Consider the following 14,330-nt stretch of genomic DNA (forward strand, 5'->3'; position numbering starts at 1 on the left):
ACAGTTATCAAGCAGGCCATGGGACCATTCGAATGACGGCTAGATAGCTCTAGTGGAGTCTTCCAATATGTCACAGAAAGGGTGCTATGTGCTATGTGCCCTGCATAACTGATTACAAAAGACCTCCAGTCTTGATGGACACTGATATTCCATCTCCATGGACACCAGAGCATGGATATATCCAAGAAAAAGAATCAGATAGTTGGGTCAAATAACTTCCTCAACAATTCACTGACTGGACCTGTTAATTACCAGGCCCATGAGCATGCTAAAAAATAAGTCCTTCAATCTGACTACCCCACATTGCACTGGATGGCTAAGATGTAACAAAATGTTGAGAAACAGCCCCTCAAATATTGAAAGAGGACATACATTCTTGGATAACGTACATAAATATATCACACAGGCTCCTCAAGACAAGAGAATAGACAAGATTCACTCCTGCCCCTGAGGTACCCAATGGTTGCAGAAGGTCTCAAATATACTCCTCAGGAGGCCTTGCCACCTCCAGATGGCAGAACATTATGCCACAGCATGTTTCAGTGGCTGATGAGGAAGTTTCTCTGTATACAATCTTGCCTTGGACTATGGGAAACACAACAGGAGCGTTCATCCAAGATTGGAACATGGGACCTGATGCACATTCACTCAACATAAGTCCTAAAGGAAGAACCATATCCCTAGACTAAGGGGTCAACCTCATAGCCTGTTTATGTCTCTTATCAATCTCAAACCACTGCCCATTCCCAACCCTACTTCCTTTTGTATCCCTGCCAGAAAACAAAACTCTTCTGATTCACTTAGTTACACTTTCAAAATCATTATTATCTCGTCTTTGGATCTCCACTCTCCACAACTATTTTACTGGACCATCACAGCCATTCCCTTTTTCATTCCTTGGGATAGTGGCTTGACCAATTAGAGCAAATCTGCTTGGTTTGCATGTAAACAAGGCTTGGTGGTTAACTGTCAGTCATCATTGAACTGAATCAATTTGCCAATCAAACAGTACTCTCTTTTTTGAAAGGGTTCCTTCAGCTCAGTTGGCTGGCGAGCTGGTTTGCAATGCAGAGTTAATACAAGTGCCTTGGTTCAATTCTTGCACCAGTGACAATTACGAAGAAGAATTAACCTTTTTCAACCTTTCCCCCTTACCTCAGGTGTGGTGGCCCTCAGGTTAAACCACCACTTGTTATCTCTCTCTAATGAGAGAGTAGCCCTGTGGTCTGATAAGACTTTGATCACTTTACCTTTACTCATTCAATGTAAAATGCTATATATGTATTGGTATTTATTTGAATGCCCTGATGACTTAAAGATGAAAAGCTTTGACAAAATTTGCCTGTTTTCAGCAATACTCAAGTTTTGTGCAATTAAACTGCTTCAATAAATAATTATTTCAAACATGTAACAACTGACAGGCCTCTAAAATTGCAAAATTGTTTATTAAGAGTTGAGCAATGGAGATTGTTCATCTGCACAATAGAGGAATTGGGAGCATAAACAGAAATTGCCTTCTTCAGAAGGGTCACTGGACCCGAAACGTTAACCCTGATTGTCTCCACAGATGTTACCAAACCTGCTAGGTATCGCCAGCAATTTCTGAGATAACAAGGTGTAGAGCTGGATGAACACAGCAGGCCAAGCAGCGTCAGAGGAGCAGGAAAGCTGACGTTTCGGGTCTGGACCCTTTCAGAAAATTTGAAAAGTCCTTCAATCTGACTACCCCACAATGCACTGGATGGCTAAGATGTAACAAAATGTTGAGAAACAGCCCCTCAAATATTGAAAGAGGACACACATTCTTGGATAATGTACATAAATATATCACACAGGCTCCCCAAGACAAGAGAATAGACAAGATTCACTCCTGCCCCTGAGGTACCCAATGGTTGCAGGAGGTCTCAAATATACTCCCCAGGAGGCCTTGCCACCTCCAGATGGCAGAACATTATGCCACAGCATGTTTCAGTGGCTGATGAGGAAGTTTCTCTGTATACAATCTTGCCTTGGACTATGGGAAACACAACAGGAACATTCATCCAAGATTGGAATATGGGACCTGATGCACATTCACTCAACAGAAGTCCTAAAGGAAGAACCATGTCCCTAGACTAAGGGGTCAACCTCATAGCCTGTTTATGTCTCTTATCAATCTCAAACCACTGCCCATTCCCAACCCTACCTCCTTTTGTATCCCTGCCAGAAAACAAAACTCTTCTGATTCACGTACAGTTACACTTTCAAAATCATTATCACGCAAAATTTGAAAAGTGCAGATGAACAATCTCCATTGCTCAACTCTTAATGAACAATTTTGCAATTTTAGAGGCCTGTCAGTTGTTACATGTTTGAAATAATTATTTTTTGAAGTAGTTTAATTGCACAAAACTTCGGTATTGCTGAAAACAGGAAATATTTGTCAAATTTGAAAATTTTCTGAAGGGTCCAAACCCGAAACGTCAGATTCTCCAGCAGTTCCTACTATCCGTCTCGCCAGCAATTTGTTTTTTTAATTCTGATTTCCAGCACCCGCAGTTCTTTATTTTTTTATAGAGGAAATGTGAGTTTTTGTGGTTGAGTAGCATCCCACTGGCATTCTATAATTTGTAGAAAAAAAAAATCAACAATGACTCTCCAAAATAAGTCAATGTGTGCACACGAAGCAGTTATTTGTATTTCAGGGTACGGTCAGGACTTTGCAGTGAGTTGCGTGCGCGAAGTGATTTCTTATAATGGACTGAAATTCGAAATAAATAACGAGCGAACTGCTCCTTACTGTATATGCATCTGTTTACTGTACCACTTAATCATATGCATACGTTTGCTTTTTTATGGGGTACCTCACCATTTATAAGGTTGATGACTAAAAAATCTACCCAAGCTTTGCCACTGTCATTTCTGCGGATTACAAGGGACACACCGGTTGAATAAATTTACTTTTGAGCTCGCGTGAATTACACTCATTAACAATACGTTGATGTGTCTGTTTTAACAAGTGGTAGTGACACGTTCACTTTGGAATAAATAATCCTGTGGCACGAGGGACAAATGATGGCTGCAAAATTGTCGCCGAAGAATAAAAAACAATCCCTTCTTATATGAGGAGGGGATTTTTTTTGGGGGGTAACACTCAACCTTCACAATTTTATCCCTCATTTAAAAAAAACTGCGCTAATGTTTTACCGATGTGAATCGGAAAAAAAAGCTCCATTTGAATCTGCAAATTGGAAGTGTTGAGGCGTGCGGATATTTTGCTGCAGTGAATGGTTTGTCTTTCCGGGAAGGAGGTCAGGGGGAGGGAACACTTCTTGAGTTTCTCCTTTACACAGCTCAGGAAATCCAACATGGAGGCCCTGAGTAAAGGCCGCGATATAAGCCTCTCTGCCTTGAAACAAAATGACCCTTTCATCTCCAGTATCGTTGATGTGACCAGCCAGGTTGCGTTGTATACTTTTAACCCAAAGGCCAGTGAGTGGGTAAGATGGTGTTTCTTAATTTCGTGCCGGGGGAAAAAAAGATAACCAAAACGGCAGCGATCTGTATGAATTGCTTTACTTGCCTGGGAAGCCTTTTGAAGTTTTCGAAAGGCGGCTATGTCTCTGCAGTTTGCTTTTGGCCCTGCAGCACAAATTTGTTCACGTCTAATATCTTGAAGGTCTGAGTGTTGAAGTTAAATGAGAAGGTAGAAACTTAACGGTCAGCATTAAACAGCTTGAAGACCTTTTATACTCAGTAATTCCATACTGGTTCATGTTGCATACGAGACTCTTCGCACCAGACTTTATCCTGCGCTATGAAACATAACCTTCTGTTATTTTCATTCACTTATGTTTAACCAATATCTTCCCTTAATCATCAATTAACATTACTAAAGTTTCTTGAAAAGGTTCAAGTGGCTTGAGACTAGCATTGAATTGTGATGTGAGTCCATATGCTCTTCTTCGGCCAAATCCTTCAGTTTCTTTGGTTAAGAAAAATCGATCGACCTTACAGCAGTTACTGTTGAAAGAAGAGTCCAAACTTTTCACCCTTTGTCCGTGAAAAGTGTTTCCTAATTGCACTCCTGCAAGGCCTGGTTCAAATTCTTAGATGTACTATACCTTTGTAATCAGACTCACTGACCAGTAGAAATAACTTCTCTGTACCTCCCTTATTTGTTCCCATTAACCTTTATAAATGGTCAAGAATACAGGCTTAATATGTGGTTTGTCCATTGTAGTTTAATCTGTACAGTCCAGGCAGCGTGACCAACTCTTACGAAATGATCGAAGGGACACTTCATCTGGGGTTGATGGAGTCTTCAAGAAATTCAGTGAATGAAAATAATGTGGAATTAGAGCCTGTCATCTGCATGTTTGGCTGCTCTTTGAGCATTTTGCCAACAGCCTCGGGTTAACGAGAACATGTTGTGACTACACCAAGCCACAATGGGAGTTGAAAGAAGTGACTGTAGTTCGTCTCTTAGATGACTACCTCATGAAAGGTACAGAAATATAGGACAAATGACGTCTCTGGAAATGCAAATGACCCAATTCTGTTGGGTCACTGAGTCCCTGAATCAATCTGGTAAAATCTATACTGCACTCCTTCCGAGGCTAACGTATCTTTGCTATGGTGTTACTCTTGAACTGCTTGCAGTATTTCAGCTGCTGTTGAATCAGGGCTTTTCATTACTGAACCATATTTGCCTATGTTGAAATTCATTTGATAATTTTGTTAATTCATGTGAAATTAGATACTTTATGCTTCCTTTTATACAACATATACTGTCTATTTTATGTATTCTGGACAAGCTTGGATATGTGGTTTCCTATCCTGCTAAATCAATAGAATATCTACCTTTTCATCATCAGACTCCTAGCATCCTGCAATTTTTCTTTTGAATTTGCTATGAAGTATAGTATTTGAGATTGGAAACATTTTTAAAAAGGATATTTGAATTTTCAGATGATGGTTCAAAGAATGGCTCAATAAGATTTCATACTTTAAAACTTTGTCACAATTGACTGAAATATATTAAGACTATAAGTTGCTGACAAAATGGAAACAAACAATTTTAGAGAAGTGTCACAGTGCACAAGGAGGCCATTATGTCTTTGAGTGCATTAATGAGCATCATTATAAAGTGCCAATCTCCTGCTTCACCCCTGCCCCGTGCAACATTCCACGTAATTGGATAGAAATAATCTCCCAAAACCCTCTTGAATATCCCAATGGAAACAGATTTCACCATGCTTCAGCTAGTATATTCCAGACCCTAACTTCCTGCTAATTGAAAAATCTTGTCCTTACTTCACCCTGGTTCTTTTGCAGGTCACTTTAAGTTTTTATACACTTTTTTGTTCTTGCTCTTTTTTTTTTACAAGTAAGAGTTGTTTTCCCCTATTCACTGTATCCAGTTCTCTCATGATTTTGAAAATATCCATCAGATCTACACTTCTTGCAGAGAAGGCTAACTACTTCAATCTACCCTCGTAACTTAAGTTCCTCATCCTTAGAACTATTTTTGTAAATAGATTCTGCACTCTTTTCAATGCTTTTACATTCTTCCTAATATGTGGTGCCAGTACTGTGCACCATACTCAAGGTGAGGTCTTAAAAAGTGTCTTGTACAAGTCCATCTCTTTGCTATTGAACTCTATGACCCAATTACTAAGGCCAAGAAATATGTATGCTTTACTTATTGCTGTCTCTATATTTGTCTTACCACTTTCAATGACTTCTGCACATAGGCACCCAGGTCTGTCTGCTCCTACACTCCCTTAGAATTCTACCATTTATTTTATATTGTCTTTCAATGTTCTTCCCAGCAAAATTCTTCTCTGCATTGAAATTTTTCTGCCCCTATCATAAACTTGTCAGTGGCCTTCTGGAATCCAACACTATCATCCTTGCATTTTACAATTCTTGCAAGTTTTGTGTTATCTGAAAACTTTTTGAACTTAACTCCTGCACACCAAAACCTAGATTATTTAATATATATTTCAAGAAGGAGTTAGTTGGATCTAGTTCTTGAGACTAATGGGATCAAAAGGTATGGGGAGAAAGTGAAAACACGGTACTGAGTTGGATGATCAGCCATGATCCTATTGAATTGTAGAGGAGGTTTAAAGGGCCCAAATAGCCTACTCCTGTTCCTATTTTCTATGTCTCTATATTAGGAGAGGAAAGATCGCAATGCTGACCCGTGGAACTGCATTGCAAATCTTCCTCCAACCCCCAAAAAAATCCATTGACCATAACTGTCTGTTTCCTACCGCTCAGCTGATTGTGTATTCACATTGTTACTGTCCCTCTTATACCATGATCCATAATTTTCCCCTCAAATCTGTTGTGTAGCACCTTATCTAACACCACCTGAAAGTCCATACATGCATCAACAGCATTAATCTCATTGAACCTTACTGCTACTACTTCAGAAAACTCCGTCAAGTTAGTTAGACATGATTTGCCCATTCTTCTGTAGAATCTACATTCCCATTGTGTACTTAGACCTATTATACTCTCCAGGGAAATACAGTCCTTTGACAAGTAGTCAACAGTTTATTCAGCTTCCAATGGGTTCATATCCTGTTTTCTTGAACAAAAACATTTAGATTACTGTCTCTAAATGCTTTGCCCATTTTTTTTGTATGGGAGCTTGTTAAAGCTACTACTGGAAGCAAAGCCTCTTTGATGCTGCTTCCCGCAGCATAACAAATCTCCTAGGATTTGTAGAAGGCTGCAGAATGTGCCTCTTCAAATAGGGACCATCTCTCTCTCTCTTGCATCCAGCTGTGATACCTTGCAGAGTCAAGCAGCCTTTTCTCTCTGACCAACAAGATCCTTTACTGTCGGTTATGATCATTGAGCTGTAAAGAAGCCTATTACCTGGTAGCAAAAAATATCTTTCTCTGCCCTCCTTCCCATGTGAACAGGAAACATGTTAACGTTGCATCCAGGCAGTACAGCTAATTAGCTATCTTATCCAAGATCCTTTTCCATATGAAAAAATATATGGACAACCTACAGCACAACTATTTATAACTCTACCTATGTTTCTGGGACTTTGGAAGACTGAGTTATTGGGGAAAATGGAAAAGAAGTGTCCTAAAGACTACAATCTGATTAGCCTTGGTCATATTGACTAGCATAACTGGCTTGAAGGCCAAATGGTGTATTTACTCCATATATCGTGTTCTGTCCCATTCTCTCATCTTCACCCAAATTGCTATACTGCATTGTTTCCTTGATTATTTTTAAAAAATATTTCTTAAACTTTTCTTCAAATAAACCTCCCACCACCACCAACCATCCTTTTAGTTTAAAGCCCTATTTGTAGCCTGAATTATATAATGTGCTAACTGAATGAAGCAATTGACACGTGGAACAGATGTGTCAGTGGAGGCAATGGCCTGGTGTTATTATCGCTAGACTGTTAATCCAGAGACCCAGATCATGTTCTGGGGACCTGGGTTCAAATCCCGCCACGGCAGATGGTGAAATTTGGATTCAATAGATATCTGGAATTAAGCATCTACTGATGACTGTGAATCCATTGTCGATTGTTGGAAAAGCCCATCCGGTTCACTATGTCTTTCAGGGAAGGAAACTGCCATTCTTTCCTGATCTGGCCTACGTGTGACTTCAGACCCACAGCAATGTGGTTGACTCTGAACTGTCCTCTGGGCAATCAGGGACGGACAATAAATGCTGCCTGGACAGCGAAGCCCCCATCCCTTGAATGAATAAAGGGTTTCCAATTACTTGTTAATTGCAGGCTAACCATTTGCGATTCATGCATCAGGACACCAAGACCCCTCTGTATCTCGGAGCTCTGTAAACTCTCGCCATTTGGATAAGTTGCTGTCAGATCTCACAGAGCTGCTGATATTAAAAAAAACATAAAAGTTGCAATTAAATGAACTTGACCCCCTCCTCCCACCATCGGGGCCCAATAATTACCACTCCGTTCCCTGCCCATTTTTCATGGGGCTCATTTAATCCTTGTGCTGTGTGATGAGCCTCAGTAGAAATCTTCCAAATCTGAAGGCCATTTGGTGTAGAGGGAGGTCATGTCAACTTTGAGGGAAATTGCAATTTTATTTGACTTAACCTGTGAAAGATTCTTTATTGAAAGAAGACTTGTGGATTTATTGTTTCCATTTCTGTTCCCAGTTTTTAAGTAATAAACAAATTGGAGTAGCTGGGATTGCTTTGCTGAGGAAAGTTTGATCTCGGTGATTGAAACATTGAATGGCCCAGGTACAGAAAATGGAGGAAGATTTCCAATTCGCAGAAGGGTCAGAACAGGATGTTAGTGTAAAGTTACTGGCAAAAAAATACCGACAGTAAGATCCTGAACGTAACACCTGAGAATGTAGTGGAGGCAGATTCAAATGTGTTTTCAAAAGTGTTGAGAGTAGCTAATCTATAAATTGCACATTTTAGACTATAACTCTGGGGTTTTGTGGATTAATGTTTTAACTTGTGGAAAATGGAGCTATCTGGTTGAGAACTAGGTAAAATCAATCCTGAAGTAAATTCAAACAGGCTTAGAATTTATTATACTTAAGATCAGGGCTGTTGTAACTTTGGAGGTGAACAGCTAGAAATTTAAAATCATAAACAGCAGGTGGGCATAATGAAAGAACTGGAGACATGGGACTGAGGGCTGTTTTGGTACATTGGTAATGTCCCTACCTGTAGACCAGGAAGCCCAGTTTCACGTCTCACATGCTGCAGGGGGACGTATAAATATTTCAAAACGGGTTGATTTTTAATAATGTTGAGACAAGGGACTGATGTTTTTGAGGAGTGGCAGTCATATGTGGACTGGTATTACATTTCACTTTTATGTAACAAAAGAACTGGGGAAAGAAGGAATGGTGGGGTGGATGTCAGGGTTAGACTGCACGGTGTGAGTACTGCAGTGTAAAAGATAGTCTTTAATTTCCCAATCAATTCCTTTTAGGGTCTATTGCATTGGGTATTCCACAGTGAACCCATGTGTCACTTGCCTCCAGGCTGCAGAAATAACAATATGGCCATTGAAAAATCCTGGCAATGATGATTGTAGTTATTGCACTAATTGACAAGTTATTTATGTAATTGCCCAGATTTAAGACATTTCTGCATATGAAAAGGAAATTAATTTGCATTTATTATCAAGAAACTGACCGTTTGTGTTTCATGGTCTTTGAGATGCATTGAATAAAGAGAAACTCTTTGTTTTCAGCTATTTCTAAATTCAGTTTGGCCGGACTTGGCAAGCAAGACTGGCTGTGTTTGATAAGGCAGCAAAGAGACTGTCACCTTTGTGTCTTCTGTCGCTTGTAGTTTCTTGGTTGTCCATAAGAGGTAGAAGTAGAAGTAGGCATTTAGTCCATCAAGTCTGCGCTGCCAATTCAGTAAGATCATGTCTAATCTGAGAGTCCTCAACTCCACTTTCCTGCCTTTTCCCCATAACCCTTATTACTGATTTAAAAATCAACTTCATCAGCCCTCTGCAATGAAGAATTCCACAGATTCACTACCCTCTCAGAGAAGAAATTTCTCTTTTATTACAATCTTAGATTTGTGACCCCTCAGTCTGAGATTATGCTCTCTGGTCCTAAACTCTCCCAGAAAGGGAAACAACCTTTCAGCACTTACCCTGGCATGTCCCCTAAGAATCTCATATATTTCAATGAGGTCACCTGTCATACTTCGGTGTTCTAGTGAGTACAGGCCCAGTCTACTCAATCTCTGCTAGTTAGACTATCCCTGTATGCCTGGGATCAGCAAAATCAACCTTCTCTGGATTGCCTCCAATGCCAATATTATCTTTCCTTCAATAAGGAATCTAAAATTTTTCAGTATTCTAGCTATAGTCTGACTACTTCTTTCGTATAGTTTTAGCAAAACGTCTTTATTTTTAGACTCTGTTCCCTTTGAAATGAAGGCCAGCATTCTTCTTGCCCTCCCTATTACCCACTGAACTTATGCTAGCATTTTATGATTCATGTACGAGGACTCCCAAATCCATCTGTTTGTAACTTTCTGCAGTCTTTCTCCATTTAAATAATATTCAGCTCTTCTAAATTTCCTGCCAAAGTGCATAACCTCACATTTCCCCACACTATATTCCATCTGTAAAATTTAGGTCCATTCACTTAACCTGTGTATATCCCTCTGCTGACGCTTTCTTTTGTGCCATCGTTACTGCTTGCCTTGCCATCTATTTTTTGTGGAATCCACAAACTTGGCTATTGTATGAGATAACACCAGACCACCTACAGCTTAAGTAGTATAAATACACAATCGATAGTCCATGCTGTAGCCTGCAATTTGGAGCTGATATTCTCTATAAGCTAAAATTGGCAAAAGGTAAAACAGCTGGAATATTTATTTAGCCACAAGTTAATGAAATAAATCTGCTGAAATCCTTAGTAAAAGTCACTTAACCTTTATTGTAACTGGAATTCTGCTGGAAGTAATCAACTTCATTCCTGTTTGAAACTATAGGGGACCAAGGAGTGTTCTCTCTAATGTTTTAAGCCACTAGTGGAGGCTCAGGGTGGTCAGTACTGGAGTTTTGGAATCCAGAGTCATGAATTCAAGAATTAATAGCAAGACTTCCATAACATCTTTTGAATTAATTCCACAAAAAGTAAATGAACCCTGTGGAGTTTGTACAAGAAGGGAACTCTTTACGATTGAAAGTAGAACTGAATTTGCAGCGTAAGTCCAAATAAGCAATTGGGTTGATGTGATAGGGCTTAATTTGTTGAATTCTTTCTGATTTATAATGCAGTTTGATTTTATTAAACAAGTGAAATGTTGTGGTGTAGTTTTACCACTTAATTACTGGTAGTTGGATTCCTTATTTAACTGTTGATGGTCCTGAAAGGATCATTAGCAGAAGAGAATTGGCTAAGTATCTGAAGGGAAACAAAGATTTCACAGCTATGTGGAAAGGATTGTGGAGTGAGATTAGCTGATGCTCTTGCAGAGAGTTGGTGCTAACATAACTAGCTAAATGGCTATCTCCTGTGCTGCAACTGTTCCATGATTCTATTGTGATCTTTTTTAATCCATCCATTGAGTGGTTTTCTTTCAATTAGAAGCTTGGTGGGGCAGGCTGACAACATCATCTTGGCTGCTGTCAAAGTCTGCACCATGATTACTCTTATTATTGTTTTGAAAGGGTGAACTATCATGCTGCACCTAGTACAGAGAACAATACTGCACAGGAACGACCCCTTTTGGCTCTCCAAGCCTGTGCTGACACATTTTGCCCTTCCATACTAATCTTGTCTTCACTTACAGAATCCACATCCCTCTATTCTCTTCCTATTCATGTATTCGTCCAGATGCTTCTTGAATCCTGCTATTGTGTCTGCTTCCACCACCTCCTTTGGCAGTGTGTTCCAGGCATTCACTGCCCTTTGTGCGGAAAAACTTGTGGACCTACATACCTAGATCCCTCAGCAAAGCAGTACTGCTAAGGGTTCTGCCATTTACTGTATAATTTCTAACAGTACTTGACCTTCCAAAATGCATCACCTCACATTTGTCCGGATTAAACTCCATCTGCCATTTTTCCACCCATATCTCCAACTGATCTATACCCTGCTGTATCCTCTGACAATCCTGCTCACTATTGGTAACTCTGCCAATCTTTGTATTGTCTGTAAACTTACTGATTTGACCAACTACGTTTTCCTCCAAATCACTTGTGTAGATCACAAACAGCCCAGGTCCCAGCATGATCACTGTGGAACACCACAAGTCACAATCGTCCATTCCAAAAAGCATCCTACCCTCTGCCTTCTATGACTAGTAGTCTGCAGAAAAGTAGTAATTCTCATAATTGAGAGGAATTCAACTTGAATTAGTAGCTGTTAAACCAGAGCTGTAATCTAATTTCCTGAGTTTTGAAGAATTTCTTGGGTAGTTCACAAATTTACAGTATTAAGCACTGCAATGCAAGAGGCAATTTTTACCTTGCCGTTGGATGGTTTAACTCTTTTTTTTTTTCTTCTTCTTCTTACACAGGAGAAGACTGATATAGAAGGTACTTTGTTTGTCTATACCAGGTATGTTTTTAAATACAACTTGCAGTGAACTGTGTTTCAAGATGTACTCTTCTATATCCCAAAACAGGACAACACATTTTAGAATCATTTAACCAATGATATATTTCAATACCACTCGCTGACCTGGAAGGACAAGTCAAGAATGAAAATTGTCTAGTAATGTATTTCAGAACCATATTAAATGTAACGATTAAGTGATCTACTTTTAAACACCGTAATCAACCGTTAATGTTGCTCAGTGACTATGTTCAGTGCTCCAGTTTCAACCAGTGAAGGTGATTAGAAACAGTCGTGAGACCAAATAATCTAGGTAGACCATTCAAAGCAATACTGAAAGAATGCTGCTTTGTCAAGATGCCACTTGTTTCAGCCAACTTGTGTGAATGTGAATTATTACTGGTTCAAGAGGAGCTGGGGAAGTGTCCTGACTAGCATTTATCACTCGACTAATGTCTTTAAACAGGTGAAATTATTATTTATTTCAGTGCTGCTTTGGATGTGGTTATATAAGATGTGGTTGCTTTATTTGCCTATGCAATGGCAACAAGTAGTTATTTGACTTGAAAACACTTTTTGGGCTTTTATTAGAGAAGTAAGTGTGACACTCATTGCAGCAAATGCCATATTTAGGAACAGCATGTCGTAATGTTGTCCAATCAAACTGAAATAAGTCAAAATGACTAACAAAGCTCCAACAAAGACAAAGCATACTTTGCCATTAAACTAAAATGTAGTTATCAGTGTTTACAAGACTATCTATACCATGTGATGCCTATGTGTCATGGACATGCTGAGGATGTGGAAAATATCATTTGCTGCTTTTTTGAGAGGGAAAGAGATAATTAGGGAACAAAATTTGTTGTTCTGAACTTTGATCTACTAAAGTAGGTATAATGAACAAATCAGATGGCATGTAAACTTTTGCTTCAGTTGTAAAATATGAGTGCATTATTTCAAACTTTTTTCTTTCTTGTTTAGGCACAGCCCTAAAGTCATTCAATTTGCTGGCCATCCATAAACAATAATTATAACTTCAAGAACACTACAGATTTTCCAAATTCATTTTCCATATTGCTGATACTTTTGCCATTTTGTGGTACTAGTTAGCTTATAGAGTCATAGAGGTGTACAGCACAGAAACAGAGCCTACAGTCCGACTCGTCCATGCCAAACAGATATCCTCAATTAATCTAGTCCTTTTTGCCAGCATTTGGCCCATATCCGTCTAAACCCTTCCTTCGTATACCCATCCCGATGCCTTTTTAATATGTTGTAATTGTACCAGCCTCCACTACTTCCTCTGGCATCTCATTTCATACACACACCACCCTTTGTGTGAAAAAGTTGCCCCTTGGGTCCCTTTTTAAATCTTGCCCCTCTCACCTTAAACCAATGCCCTTTAGTTTTGGACTCACCAACCCTGGAACAAGACCTTGTCTATTTACCCTATCCGTGCCCCTCATGATTTTATAAATATCAAAAAGGTCACCCTTCAGCCTCTGACACTCCAGGGAAAATAGCCCCAGTCTATTAAGCCTCTCCCTATAGCTCAAACCCTCCAACCCTGACAACATCTTTGTAAATCTCTTCTGTATCTTTTTCAATTTTCACAACGTTTCTCCTTCCCATAGGAGGAAGACCAGAATTGCACGCAGTATTCCAAAAGTGCCTTAACCAATGTCCTGTACAGCTGCAACATAACCTCCCAACTCCTATACTCAATGCACTGACCAGTGCTCTGAACTTGCACTCCAACATCTTTGTTCAGGAACATGCCCCAGGACCTTACGTTAATTGTATAAATCCTGCCCTGATTTGCCTTTTCAAAAAGCAGCATCTCATGTTTATCTAAATGAAACTTTATTGGCCAATCCTCAGCCCGTTGGCGCATCTGTTCAAGATCCCATTGTACTCCGAAGTAACATTCTCTGTCCATTATACCTCCAATTTTGGTGTCATCTGCAAACTTACTAACCATATCTCCTATGTTTCCATCCACATAATTTCCCTTTGTCTTCCCATCCAATTGTAGTATCTACAAGCAATGCTTTGGAAATTGAAGAAGTCTGGTGACAATGTTTTTCAGCCCAGCTTTCTCACATCTAACTTATACTCTGCAGAAAATCCTTGGAAAACATAGTACAGATGCCAGTAACGTGGGACTGGTTAGTGCAGTGGGTGATAAGCTTCAAATTTGGTAAATAAATTATTTGACCAAATTAAAATTTATGATTTAATGAGAAATAGTGGTGTCTGTGGATAATTACT

General features: G+C 39.4%; 2 protein-coding genes across 3 annotated transcripts in view; one reads left to right on the top strand and one right to left on the bottom strand.

Annotated features, from left to right (window-relative positions):
* LOC109932210 (protein bicaudal D homolog 2) overlaps positions 1-14,330 on the bottom strand; it is a 229,611-nt gene that overhangs the window by 66,926 nt on the left and 148,355 nt on the right. The gene's annotated exons all lie outside the window — the stretch shown is intronic.
* Positions 3,073-14,330, top strand: part of dcp1a (decapping mRNA 1A) — a 40,506-nt gene continuing 29,248 nt past the window's right edge. The window contains exons 1-2 of the mRNA XM_048606622.1: positions 3,073-3,479; positions 12,022-12,062. Coding sequence (XP_048462579.1) covers positions 3,267-3,479; positions 12,022-12,062 — 254 coding nt within the window. The 5' untranslated portion in view covers positions 3,073-3,266. The remainder of the gene's footprint in view (positions 3,480-12,021; positions 12,063-14,330) is intronic.

Source organism: Rhincodon typus, chromosome 16, assembly GCF_021869965.1.
Source record: "Rhincodon typus isolate 14 chromosome 16, sRhiTyp1.1, whole genome shotgun sequence".
Lineage (NCBI taxonomy): Eukaryota > Metazoa > Chordata > Chondrichthyes > Orectolobiformes > Rhincodontidae > Rhincodon > Rhincodon typus.